Source organism: Pterocles gutturalis, unplaced genomic scaffold (assembly GCF_000699245.1).
Source record: "Pterocles gutturalis isolate BGI_N339 unplaced genomic scaffold, ASM69924v1 scaffold1716, whole genome shotgun sequence".
NCBI classification, from domain to species: Eukaryota; Metazoa; Chordata; class Aves; order Pterocliformes; family Pteroclidae; genus Pterocles; species Pterocles gutturalis.
The window spans coordinates 226,890-239,173 of NW_010102733.1; the positions used below are offsets into that span (position 1 = coordinate 226,890).

The 12,284-nt window shown below is 40.0% G+C and overlaps 1 protein-coding gene across 1 annotated transcript in view; it reads left to right on the top strand.

Annotated features, from left to right (window-relative positions):
- Positions 1-12,284, top strand: part of LOC104471150 (disco-interacting protein 2 homolog C) — a gene marked incomplete at its 3' end in the record, with an annotated part of 97,018 nt that overhangs the window by 59,283 nt on the left and 25,451 nt on the right. Inside the window, exons 10-16 of the mRNA XM_010086389.1 lie at positions 3,463-3,586; positions 4,179-4,288; positions 5,629-5,731; positions 6,079-6,143; positions 7,194-7,287; positions 7,405-7,524; positions 8,315-8,429. Coding sequence (XP_010084691.1) covers positions 3,463-3,586; positions 4,179-4,288; positions 5,629-5,731; positions 6,079-6,143; positions 7,194-7,287; positions 7,405-7,524; positions 8,315-8,429 — 731 coding nt within the window. The remainder of the gene's footprint in view (positions 1-3,462; positions 3,587-4,178; positions 4,289-5,628; positions 5,732-6,078; positions 6,144-7,193; positions 7,288-7,404; positions 7,525-8,314; positions 8,430-12,284) is intronic.

Sequence of the window (12,284 nt, forward strand, 5' to 3'; positions counted from 1 at the left end):
GGATGAAGCCACCAGAAGTAGCTAGGAGGTGGTGATAACTAGTTAGATGTGAGACTGAGACTGAAAGTGGGAGTGATGGACAGAGACTAGCAGACTGACAGAAAGCTTCATTGTGTTCATATTTTAAGCTCCTCAAGTGGAGCTCCTATGGCCATTGAGAACAGTGTCTGTCACAGTACCTCTACTTTAGCCTTTTGATTTGTTTTTTTTTCTTGCAAGGCAGGATTTAGTGTGGACACCAAGGGCATGGCATTGGATTCGAAAGTCTGTAAAACACACTGGACGTTGTCCACACGTGCTGAAATTCTTCCAGTCTCCTGTGGTAGTGTTGCATCATGTAATTGTTTAGCCATGTTGTCCTTTCAAATGAACAAATTAACTATTTGAGATGGGGTTGTCCTGATGTACACAAGTCTGTTACTAGAATCTGTGACACGTGAGTAGCTTGTATTAAGTAATCTATACCTGGTTCTCTCTGCTTGTGTATGAACTGCTACAAATGAATGAATAATATTTATGTGGACATGCTCTAAATTGTTTGATATGGCACTAAGTGAAAGCATAGTTGTTCTTTCTTGTGTTATCTGAAAAACCCAATCTGTTAATACAAATTTCCTTTTCCTGTTGTTTTGTTCTGCTATGAGAAGAGCTTGACAGAACGTTTCCTAACTGATGCATGCCCCAGGGCTGTGATATGCTGATGCTCTAAAGTCCATGCTTTCTACTGGTTTACATATGTTAGATTTCTTAATGGAATTTATTAGTCAGTTTCTGGTTGTAAAGTCCTGCATTGAATGGGATTTGGTTGCTTGAGAATGGGCATTTTCTTGGTACAGTGGTAGAACAGTTTGCTAGCAGTCTTTGTAGGGTATACAGTTACAATAACATTTTATTTTTAATTTAAAATTGAGAGTGAGATATTTGCTGTATTCAATCATGTTTTTAATTGGTAGTTAGAAATTCATACATATACATACATTGCTAATCATTTTATAGAATAGATTTAGTGGGAAATTTTGGGTAATGGTAGTATGGATCTGATATTTTAACTGGTGACCTCCCTTTATAGAGTAGCAGGTCTCAAAGGCTATGTCCTGCCCAAGGAGTGATGTTCTCCATGGAGCACTCCAGCCCTCACCTTCCTGACATTCCTTCTGAGGGACCTCCAAGGAGACCCATCACTGCCACACTGTCCAGGCACCCACATTTCCTTCCATTCAGCAGACTCCACAAATGGAAATGTCAGGTCTCATCCTAATGTGGAATCAGGATCCAATCTGGCTAAGCACTTGCCCCAGGGGTTTGATGACATAGATACAGACCAGCTAACATAAGAGTCCATGAGGACAGTAATGCTTGACAAGCCCTTTTTGTCCTGGAAGCCCCCCTGGTGTAGCTGTGGTGGGTTTGGCAACATACTCCCCAAAATGTTGTTCATTATACACCATACACCAGTATTATTCTCTGTTGGTCAAAGGCTACTCCCCTTGTCTGTTGTTTTATTGGAAAAGGTGATGCACAAGCTTAATTTTAAAAAGCCTTCCTGAAAAAGCACCTTGTCAATGTTTTACTTCTTTTATATGCATTTTGGTTATAAGTAAGCAAAAGCAAATGCGGCAACTTTGGACGGAAGGAGTTACACAGCATAGTTCTGACAGATCAGTTTATTGTCCCACATTGTTTGTTCAGCTATGAAAGTTCTGATAATTGGTGCCACATACATCTTTTAAGATGGTAGCTTTTGTTTTTCCTGTGATTTCATTGCTTCCCCATTTTAGATGGCTTTATGTGACTAAACAAAATTTGCATTAGCAATTAGTCAGGTAGCCTTTGGGGCTTTCTCTGCATCACACAGTTTTGCTTTGAATAAACCAATAAATTAAGGCAACTGTTCTGTATTTCTGGTTGCTTCCTGCTTAAGTGTGCTTTATGGTTGATTTGAAAAATATTTTGATTTGACCTTTTCAGACTCTGTAGGCTATTTGCCATAGAATCATTCAGTGAAAAAAGGGTTAATGCTTCTATGTGCATTTACATCTAAGGCTTCGCTCTGTTGAAGAGCCTAGTGGATAGATGTAACGTTCATGAAAGAATCATGAGAAGACACTATACATAAAGCTGACATAATGCTGTAGAAGCATAGCATCTCTTAAGCAACAGCTATGGCCTAGACTTGAAAATCATTACATGACTTTTTAGCCTCACTGCCTATATCCCCTTGATGAAAGTAAAATGTATTGTGCTTTCTCTAATGGGCACTTGACTATCTGTAGTGCTCCTGAAATGTGTCTGTAACTACTCAATGAAATGGTTATTGAGAAATTGGGTTAGATCAGCATAAATAGTGATACTGTCACCACTGTATGCTCATTGTAACATCTTAAGGGTTGAAAGCTTTCTCCAGGTGAAAGCATCTATAACCCATATTATTTCCTAAAATCATCATGGAATCGCAGAATGGTTGAGACTGGCAGAGACTATGTTCAGGTAGCTTTTGAATATCTCCAGGGTGGAGACTCCCCAACCTCTCCAAGCAACCAGTGCTTTACCCTCACAGTAAAAAAGTGTTTCCTGATGTTCAGAGGGAACCTCCTCTGTTTTGGTTTGTGCCCATTGCCTCTGGTCCTGGTCCTGTCCCTGGGCACCACTGGAAAGAGCCTGGCTTGGTCTTCTTTGCACCCTCCCTTCATCTGTTTGTACACACTGATGAGATCCTACCTTAAGCCTTCCCTTCTCTAGGCTGAGCAGTCCCAGCTCTCTCAGTCTTTCCTCGTTGGAGAAATGCTCCAGTCCCTTAATTATCATAGTGGCTCTTCACTGGGCTCTCTCCAGTAGTTTCATGTCTTCTTCTTGGAAGCCCAGAACTGGAACCAGCACGTGAGATGTTCTTCCCTAGTGCTGAGTAGAGGGGAAAGATCACCTCCCTCAGCCTGCTGGTGACACTTTGCCTAACACAGCCCAGGACAGCATTGGCCTTCTTTGTGCAAGGGCACATTGCTGACTCACATTCAACTTGGTGTCCTCCAGGACTCCCAGGTCCTTTCCTGCAAAGCTGCTTTCCAGCCAGTTGGCCCCCAGCCCATGCTTGTACAGGAGGCTGTGCCTCCCCAAGTGCAGGATTTTGCATTTGCCCTTGTTGAACTTCATGAGATTCCTGTCAGCCTGTTTCTCCAGGAGTCCCTCTGGATGGCATGACCCTCTGGCGTGTCAGCCACCCTTCCAGCCACTTGTCATTTCTGAGGAGATGTGAAAGCAGGCACCATCTGATGGCTTCCATTCTCTTATGACAAGAGGGTATCTTGGTTGTGGAATTCCTTTGCCAACGTACAAATGAGTTTTGCTAGTCAGATAAGGAAAGAGATTGTTTTCATCTCAAGATAATGTGCCAAAGAACAGTAAGATTTTAATCCTGTAGTCACTTCTGATCAGGTTGTGTATTGCTTTTATTTTGTCATATATTAGGATGCAGGAAGTCAACAAATAGGCTTTTTGCTTGGAAGCTGTGGAGTTACTGTGGCCTTGACTAGCGACGCATGCCATAAAGGACTACCTAAAAGCCCCACAGGGGAGATACCACAGTTCAAAGGTAAGCTAACCCTTGCTTATCATGGATATCACGGGTCATTGACTGCAATAAGTCATTGCACTTGTTTAATTGTGGTGGGTGAGGACCAGGCCCATGATAAAACACCTGCCACAAGAGCAGCCACGGCTGCCGGGGCACGATTGCCCCAGCTGTGTGTCACTGGCTGCCTGGCAGAGATCGCTGCTCCCGCCTCATGGCTGCCAAGCCGCACAAGTGCTCCTGATCCAGTTCTCTGCTGGCTCATCCGGGATGCTGAGATTGTCTGTGGCCACAAGCGAAATTAAACCAACAGACTTGGGACTGCAGTAGATGAGAAGTGTTTGAACAATTCAGTCCTGTAATGGTAGGGATAGAAACCTCTGACAGGAGAGTTGGATCAGTAACAGCATAAACTGCCCAGCCATTTCTTCAGGGATTGTCTGAGAAGGCCACAATAGCCATGTCAAGAAAGCATTTCTGGAAAGTCTTCTTCCACTTACTACACTAAGGTTTAAAAGAAGCAACGTTTAGGTAATGGTGACACTCTGGCAGAGAAGAATTTTGTCTTATTCAGCAGAAGCTTGACAAAATCTGACTTTTCTTTGTACCTCAGGCTGGCCAAAGCTGCTGTGGTTTGTCACAGAGTCTAAACACCTCTCCAAGCCACCTCGTGACTGGTTCCCACACATCAAGGATGCAAACAATGACACAGCTTACATTGAGGTGAGTTAATGAGGATGCATCTTCTTCTGGAATCGTTGCATATGGCACTTCTGGATTAGGTAAACATCGTTATTCATTCACTAGTCACAGAAGCAAAGAACATCCTGTTTTAGCCTGCTAATAAGTAATATTTTCTAATAAATTATATGGGATATTGATTTCAGAAAAGTTAATGAAATGTTAAATTGCATTTTGAGGGTTTCTAACATTCATGTTTTTATGCCGTCTATGTGGTTGCCACAATATTATGTTAAACTTGCCTTGACCAATCTTGGTGTCATGCACAGTGTGGGCTTGCCCACTAGCCTTGAGATCAATAGACGGCAAGTTTCACAGTGAAGCTTCAGTTCTCATATCACAACCTTCAGATCCTTTGAAAGAGAAGGAACTTCTTGTCCAAATGCTTGCCTGTCACTTACTGCTTTGTGCGTCACACTCCCCCCAAAAGATCAGCATCAGGAAAGGAAAATTAGTGATGCTGTTAAGTTTAATTTTTCTCTTTTTTTTATTTTCCTGTTCTTTTTTCTGACTTCTGCATGGGCTCAAATGCCGTGAATTGAGTGATGTTAGTATTGAATTTAAGTGATTATTCAAAGGGAATAAGTTCAAGTGAAAGGAGCAAAGGTATTTCCTGTCTTCATGCAATCAGAACACTGGGCTAGAGAAGCAGAGGTACCTCCATTTTCAATTTTGCTGATTATCTTCATCATGGAGAAAGATAAATGTTTAATTTACTTTGACACTGATAGTTTTTAGACTCTTATATAAAGTTGCAAAAATTATTGCAGTCATCAGCAGTGATCTCCTACCTCTTTTGTGTGCTGTTTTCTCATGACTTTTTCATATTCTTATGATCAAAGGGCTTGTGTCTTTCAGACTGTCTGCATATAGATTAGTATAACAGCACCCAGCAAGGGCTTTGCGGTCAGCTTTATAAGACACCGAAGAGTGCTCAGGTTTATTGGCTGACCTATGAAATCTAATGTGAACACTGAGCAGACTGAACTAGGTTATTCTGTGCTAAATCTAGCCAGTCCTTTAATCATTAACATGATAAGAATTGTTGGATTTATTTTTCCGTAATGCCTGCACTCAAACAGCAGATGGATTTCTGATATCAAGTCTGGGAAGCTTCTGTCAAAAAGAGAAAGCCTATCTGAAAAAAGTGTCTTTTAACAAAGAAAAGCCTCCCAAACTCCTCAATACTGCTGCCTTCTTATAATAGAGTAATTAGATGTGTCCATCATTCACTTACATAGGAAACACCTTAAACATAGCTATTAAAGAATGGAAATAGGGCAGCTATTGCACATTGACTTTCCCTGATTGTTTCTTTTTAGTACAAAACATGTAAAGATGGAAGCGTGCTTGGGGTGACTGTGACAAGGATTGCACTGCTGACACACTGCCAAGCTCTGACCCAGGCATGTGGATACACAGAAGGTATGAAGTACACCTCCCTTGCTTCATCCTTAAAATCAAGTGTGAAATTTAGTTTGTTTCTCACAAGGTCCTGTCTTATGTTTTACACAGATCTGCGTCAAAGGCTTCTAGATTTAAAAACCTTTTTTTTCATTGGTTTTAGAAAATATGCACACGTTTAAAATGTCTTTGTGAGAGTTATAAATTATGTCCTAACCAATACAAATCCTGCAGTGGAGACTTACTATGAAAGTTGGGCTTTGAGGTCATCAGTCATGTTACACTGAAGCTTCCTTCCTTTGAGTGGTTTTGCCTTGGGTCAATGCCATGTTCTAAAAAATAAACTCTGTTTTGTTTTTGTTGGACAGCTGAAACAATTGTGAATGTATTAGATTTCAAGAAAGATGTTGGTTTATGGCATGGGATTCTTACAGTAAGTATGTTTTTTTATTTCGTGTGAGTATTTGAAAATAAATTAACCTAGTGTGGTTATTACTGTCACAAACTGGGATGTCCTACAGTTTCTTCTAGTACAATTTTTTCTGCTTTGAAAGCAAAAAATATGTGACTTAAACCCATGATCTGCTAGTGTACTTACCCATAATGAGCACGGTAAAGATGCCAATGTATTCTTATGTGTCATGTCAAGTACTGTGGCCCCATTCTTACCACCTTATTCTGATCTTACTGATGCGAGATTTTGAGATCAGACTTTATAGCAGAAACACAGTAAATTAGTACTTGCCTCTGTAAGGATATGATCCAATGGCATCATCCAATCCAATGGCTGTTTGTTTAGTAGTAACACCTGAGAAATCATTAAAGCAATTGACGGCCTCAGACTGGGAGACAGGTTTTGGATCTGTCATTGGTTTCACTCAGCTGCTTTTTCTAAATTTCCTGCAACATTTTATGACCTTGTTGAAAGTAGTGAAATTAGCCCACCTAGAGAAGGACTAAAAACTCCTTCATTTATTTTCTGTTAAAATAAATCTATCTCTGCTTAATCTGTGTCACCAATTTCTCTGTCTACTGTTTTTTAAATAATTCATGCCCCACTAACTTTAGTAGTTTTTTAGTCTTCTCTGAGATGGATTTCTTTAGACAGATGTGTTGCTCTTACTTCTCCTTTTGAGTAAAGAGTCTTCATATGTAAGTGAAGTTCAGCAGGGTTAGGGATAATATTAACCTACATAGTAAACATGCAGACATTATTCACCAATGGTTTTTTTACTTTTTAGTCTTTACAGTGAATCGCTTAGAGTATAAATAGGAAGAAAATCTGTTTCCTTTTTTTCAGTACCGCATTAGAAAATGAGGGTCTGTTTCATCTTAATGTAGATAGCTAGATAGGAAAAGATAAATGCCGGCTTTGACAATAAAACAAGTATAGAGTGATTTGCATAGATGCCACTGCCCATAACACAATATAAATAATTACTATGGTTGTTGTCTAAAACCCATTTATCTTACTTGATTTCAGAGTGTCATGAACATGATGCATGTTATAAGTATTCCATACTCCTTAATGAAAGTGAATCCACTGTCATGGATACAAAAAGTCTGTCAATACAAAGGTAAGGAACAACAATATACAAAATTATGCTTGACAGTCAAAATCAAAAATACAAATTGATAATAGAGCTGTATAGTTTTTATGTGATATATTAGTCATCTTCCCATTCTTATTGCAGCAAAAGTTGCCTGTGTAAAATCCAGAGACATGCACTGGGCATTGGTGGCGCATCGAGATCAGAGAGACATCAACCTTTCCTCACTGCGTATGCTAATAGTGGCTGATGGTGCAAACCCATGTAAGCAATGCTTCTGCTGTCCAGTAGAGAACAGGAAGTGTTTTCTGTCTTGCATTTAAAGTTTCCATCTTCACTCATCTTAGCTAAAATATTTACAAAGTATTGGATCTGCCTAATGCAAACTATATTTATGGAAACAATAATTAATTCTTTTTCTTTAGCTAATCCTGAAGCAAGTATTCCACTTAAATTGCAGTAAATCCAATTTTGTTTAACATGACAGTCATGTATAAAGACTGAAGTAAATAACCTTAAGCTATAGAAAGGATCAGAACATTTCTTCTGCGTGATGGCACTCAGATCCACAAGTAACTGAGAATTTTAGGGGAATACTTATACTACTCTAGAGAACCACATCTGGATCATTTCATGACAATTAATAGCATGAACTGTTTATAGTATTTAAGATACCAATGTATAAATGTTCTGCTTGGTTTTAGTAGTTTGCTTTGAGTTGCTGAGTTAAATCTTTAATTTGCCTCACCATAAAAAAGAAAACTGTAGTGAAATTTGTATTTTAAATCTGTCAGTAATGGCTTTTTTTTGTAAGCATAGTGAAAGGACTTTTTGCTCAAAAATTAGTCTTTATTCTCTGTATGCATACACAACTTTATATACATATATATATAGTTGTAGCAGCTATGGCTTCCTTCCTAGTGGACATGGGTCCTTTTTATTTTTTTTCTCCTGAAAAGCCTATATATTCAATAGTAAGTTTGCAGTTTGAATAGCATCACTTCAGAAATCAGATTATTGTTCTCCTCTGATTTTTTTTTTCTTTTTACCCCAGGGTCTATTTCTTCCTGTGATGCATTTCTCAATGTCTTCCAAAGTAAAGGTCTAAGACAGGAGGTCATTTGTCCCTGCGCTAGTTCACCTGAAGCTCTCACTGTGGCTATTCGCAGGTACTGTGTTACACCAGTGGAAACAGACCCACTGTAGAATATATGTGGTAATTTGACAAGAAATGAAAAAGTTTTTCAGGTACAAATCTACATGGTTAACTTCTGAACAACACTTTTAGTTTTAATTTTGTTTATGTCCAAAGAAGAGATACAAGAGAAAATTGTAGAGTAATAATTTAATTTCAGAGTGCTTTATAATATAGTTGCCACTTAGGTAATTTTATCTAGTTTTAAATGAATAGACTGAAATGCAAAAGCTGAAATTCTGTAAAAAGAGTGGAAAAATGCCACCATAAGCATAAAATTAATTAAAATCTGGGAATTTAAGTGGAATTGCTATTGAGGAAAATCATGTTTAAGGAGAATTATGACATTCTGCAGGTTGTTTTTGGCTGACTGGTGCTTTTTAACCATTCATATACTCTCAGTAATCATCTGGCAATTCCCTGAGGCTGGGGGCCTTGTGCCTAGAAATTAAATGGATAAATTCTAATAAAACTGTTAAGCCTTATGTGTATGAATGTCAGTATGCAGCAGTCACCTGTCATGAGTGTTGTAGCACATGGTAAACGGCATAACTATTGCCTGTTTTGGCAGAGTTTTCCAAAAGTTGTACCTTGAACAGCAGGCACTTTGTTTTAGGTTCAGATTTCTGCAGCCATTTATAATAGTTTCACATGTTAAAACATGGAGTATAAAACTGTAAAGCACTGTAATAGCATTAAGTAAAATACTTCCTGCCACAAAGTTTAAAATTCACTGTCCAAGTGAAATTTAACTAGATTTTCAATTAGCTTTCCAACAAAACATCACAGGAAGACACGAGGCCAAGAGTGTGGTTGACTTTCAGCCACCTCATTATTAACTTAAAACATCTGAAAGCTATCCATCAGGGACTTACCCTGTCCAGGTTAGCTGTCTTTCAGTGAACTACAGGATCTCAGAGAGCCCTTCATTCAGCTCCACCAGCCTGATCTTAGCTTTATACCAAGGAGTATTTTGGTTTTCCCTTGTGCTGGGTTTCCCTGCCATAGGCTATGCAGACCTTCACTCCCTTGGAATGAGTTATTACTTGTACGCAGAGAGGAGATAGAATGGCAGCAGATGTCGCTTGTGCTGAGCACTGATTAACAAGAGAGGGTTTTCATTTCCTGTGCTAACCCTGGAAAATCTGCCATGGATCGCAGGTTATGAAGTGGGAAAACTCACTGCATCTCAATATACCATGGCTGATGTGCCCCTTCTAGACTTTAAATCTATGCTTATAGCCACCTGAAGCACTAGAGATTCATTTTTCAAATTAGCTATCATTGAGAGCTTACATTAAAAAAATTAGTAGCACATAAAATAATGGATAATTCAAAAAAAGGCAAGGCATTTTTATCTTCAGTGCCTCGCTGTGTAATTACAGAGCCGTTCTTACTGCAGTGAATGTTACTTGAATGCGTATCTCCTTTTTTTTGAAGTCTGTTTAATGGTAGGATAATACCAGCTGAACTTGGGAGCTGTGGTATTTTTCATTTTATTCAAGCCATCTCCCCTGACAGTAAAGTCATTATCATACAAGTTCCAAAGAGTTACAGCTGAAGTATGCATTAAAATGACTCCCTGCAGAGTGCAGATACAGAGAGCTCCCTGTTAATGCTCCAAATCTTTCAAAATCTGTGGTGTATTTTTACTGATCCTCCTACAAGGAGGAGCAACAAAACCAGTTCTCAGTTGAAATACCCTTACAGTTTAGAAAAAGACATTCAGTAATAGACTAATAGATACTTTAGCCTTAGAGCTGAATCATGGAGCCTAATATTTAAAGGAATGTGTCATGCAAATAATTCTTTATGGTATTCCACTTTGTTTTATTGCATATTAGTCTGAACTCACTTGCCTAAGGGAGTGCGAAAGTTTAAGTACAAGTCTGTTCCCATTTAAACGACTGGCCAAAAACAGTGGTAAAATAGATTGTATCTGTAAATGGTAGTGGTAACTCTTCTCAAAATGCTCTACAGCTACTCAGTATGAACAAATCAGCTTTGAAGTAGATGTACATTCTCCCTCTTTCATGGTAAAGGAGGTATATTTCTCTGGCGGTGTAAGCTGAATTTGCTTAGTGTATGAAGTAAGTGAAATTATACCTTTTTGCAGTTCGTCCTACCTTAATCAAAGGATTTATTTTTGTCTAGCAGGCAGTCTTACAGAATTACAAATCCAGTATTAGAAATATGCGCTGTGTGAAGAAAAATAAAAATGTTAACTTCTAAATTATTTATAAATACATTGGAATGGGGCTGTTTATTTGAGACAGTCAAGCATGGCTTCACCAAGGGCAGGTCCTGCCTGACCAACCTAGTGGCTTTCTATAATAGAGTGACTACATCAGTGGACAAGGGAAGAGCTACAACTGTTGTCTATCTGGACTTCTGAAAGGCCTTTTTCCTGGTCCACCATAACGTCCTTCTCTAAATTGGAGAGAGATGGATTTGATGGGTGGACTGTTTGGTGGATGAGTAACTGGTTGGATTGTCGCATCCATCTGGCTCAGTATCCAGATGGAGATCTGTGACAAGTGGTATCCCTCAGAGGTCCATATTGGGATCAGTACTGTTTAATATCTTCATCAATGACATAGACAATGGGATTGAGTACACCCTCAGCAAGTTTACAGATGACACCAAGCTGTGTGGTGTAGTCAACATGCTGAACAGAAGGGATGCCGTCCAGAGGGACCTTGACAAGGTCAAGAAGTCAGCCCATGTGAACATCAAAAGGTTCAACAAGGCCCAGTGCGAGGTCCTGTACCTGGGTTGGGGCAACCCCCAGTATCAGTGCAGGCTGGGGGATGATGGGTTTGAGAGCCGCCCTGCGGAAGAGGACTTGGGGGTACTGGTGGATGAAAAACTGAACGTGAGCCAGCAATGTGTGCCTGCAGCCCAGAAGGCCAACTGTGTCCTGGGCTGCAGCAAGAGAAGTGTCACCAGCAGGTCGAGGGAGGTGATTCTCCCCCTCCACTCTGCTCTCGTGAGAACCCACCTGGAGTACTGCGTCAAGCTCTGGGGCCTCCAACATAAGATGGATCTGTTGGAGCAGGTCCAGAGGAGGGCCACAAAAGTGATCATAGGGAACACTTCTCCTCTGAGGACAGGCTGAGAAAGTTGGGGTTGTTCAGCCTGGAGAAGAGAAGGCTCTGGGGGGAGACCTCATAGCAGCCTTCCAGTACTTAAAGGGGGCTTATAAGAAAGATGGGGACAGACTTTTTAGCAGCACGTGCTGCAATAGGACAAGGGGTAATGGTTTTAAACTAAAAGGGGGTAGGTTCAGACTAGATACAAGGAAGATTTTTTTTATTATGAGAGTGGTGAAACAATGGAACAGGTTACCCAGAGAGGTGGTAGATGCCCCATCTCTGGAAACATTCAAGGCCAGGTTGGATGGGTCTTTGAGCAACCTGAACTAGTGGAAGATGTCCCTGCACATTGCAGGGGGTGTGTTGGACTAGATGACCTTTAAAGGTCTCTTCCAACACAAACTATTCCATTATTCTATGATTCTATGATTTATATCTCATCTTTCCAAGTGATTTTTCTCTTACTGCTTAGCAGTGATCTTTGTTTGAGGGATGTTCCTGTGTGTATATCATGGACAGGACTAAATAAAATAGCATATATTGCAGGTTTGTTGCTGACAAGATGCTTTCTAAGACGATGTATAGGTGCTGTCAGGTCCTTGGCTCCTCACCTCGCTCCTCTGTTCTAGTCCTCTGACTGTTTCGTCTCGGTGTCAGATAACTGGTTGCCTGCAAGAGGAGACTGAAGCACAGTTGACTGGTGTCTCATTCAAGGATCCACCTCAGACTACCAG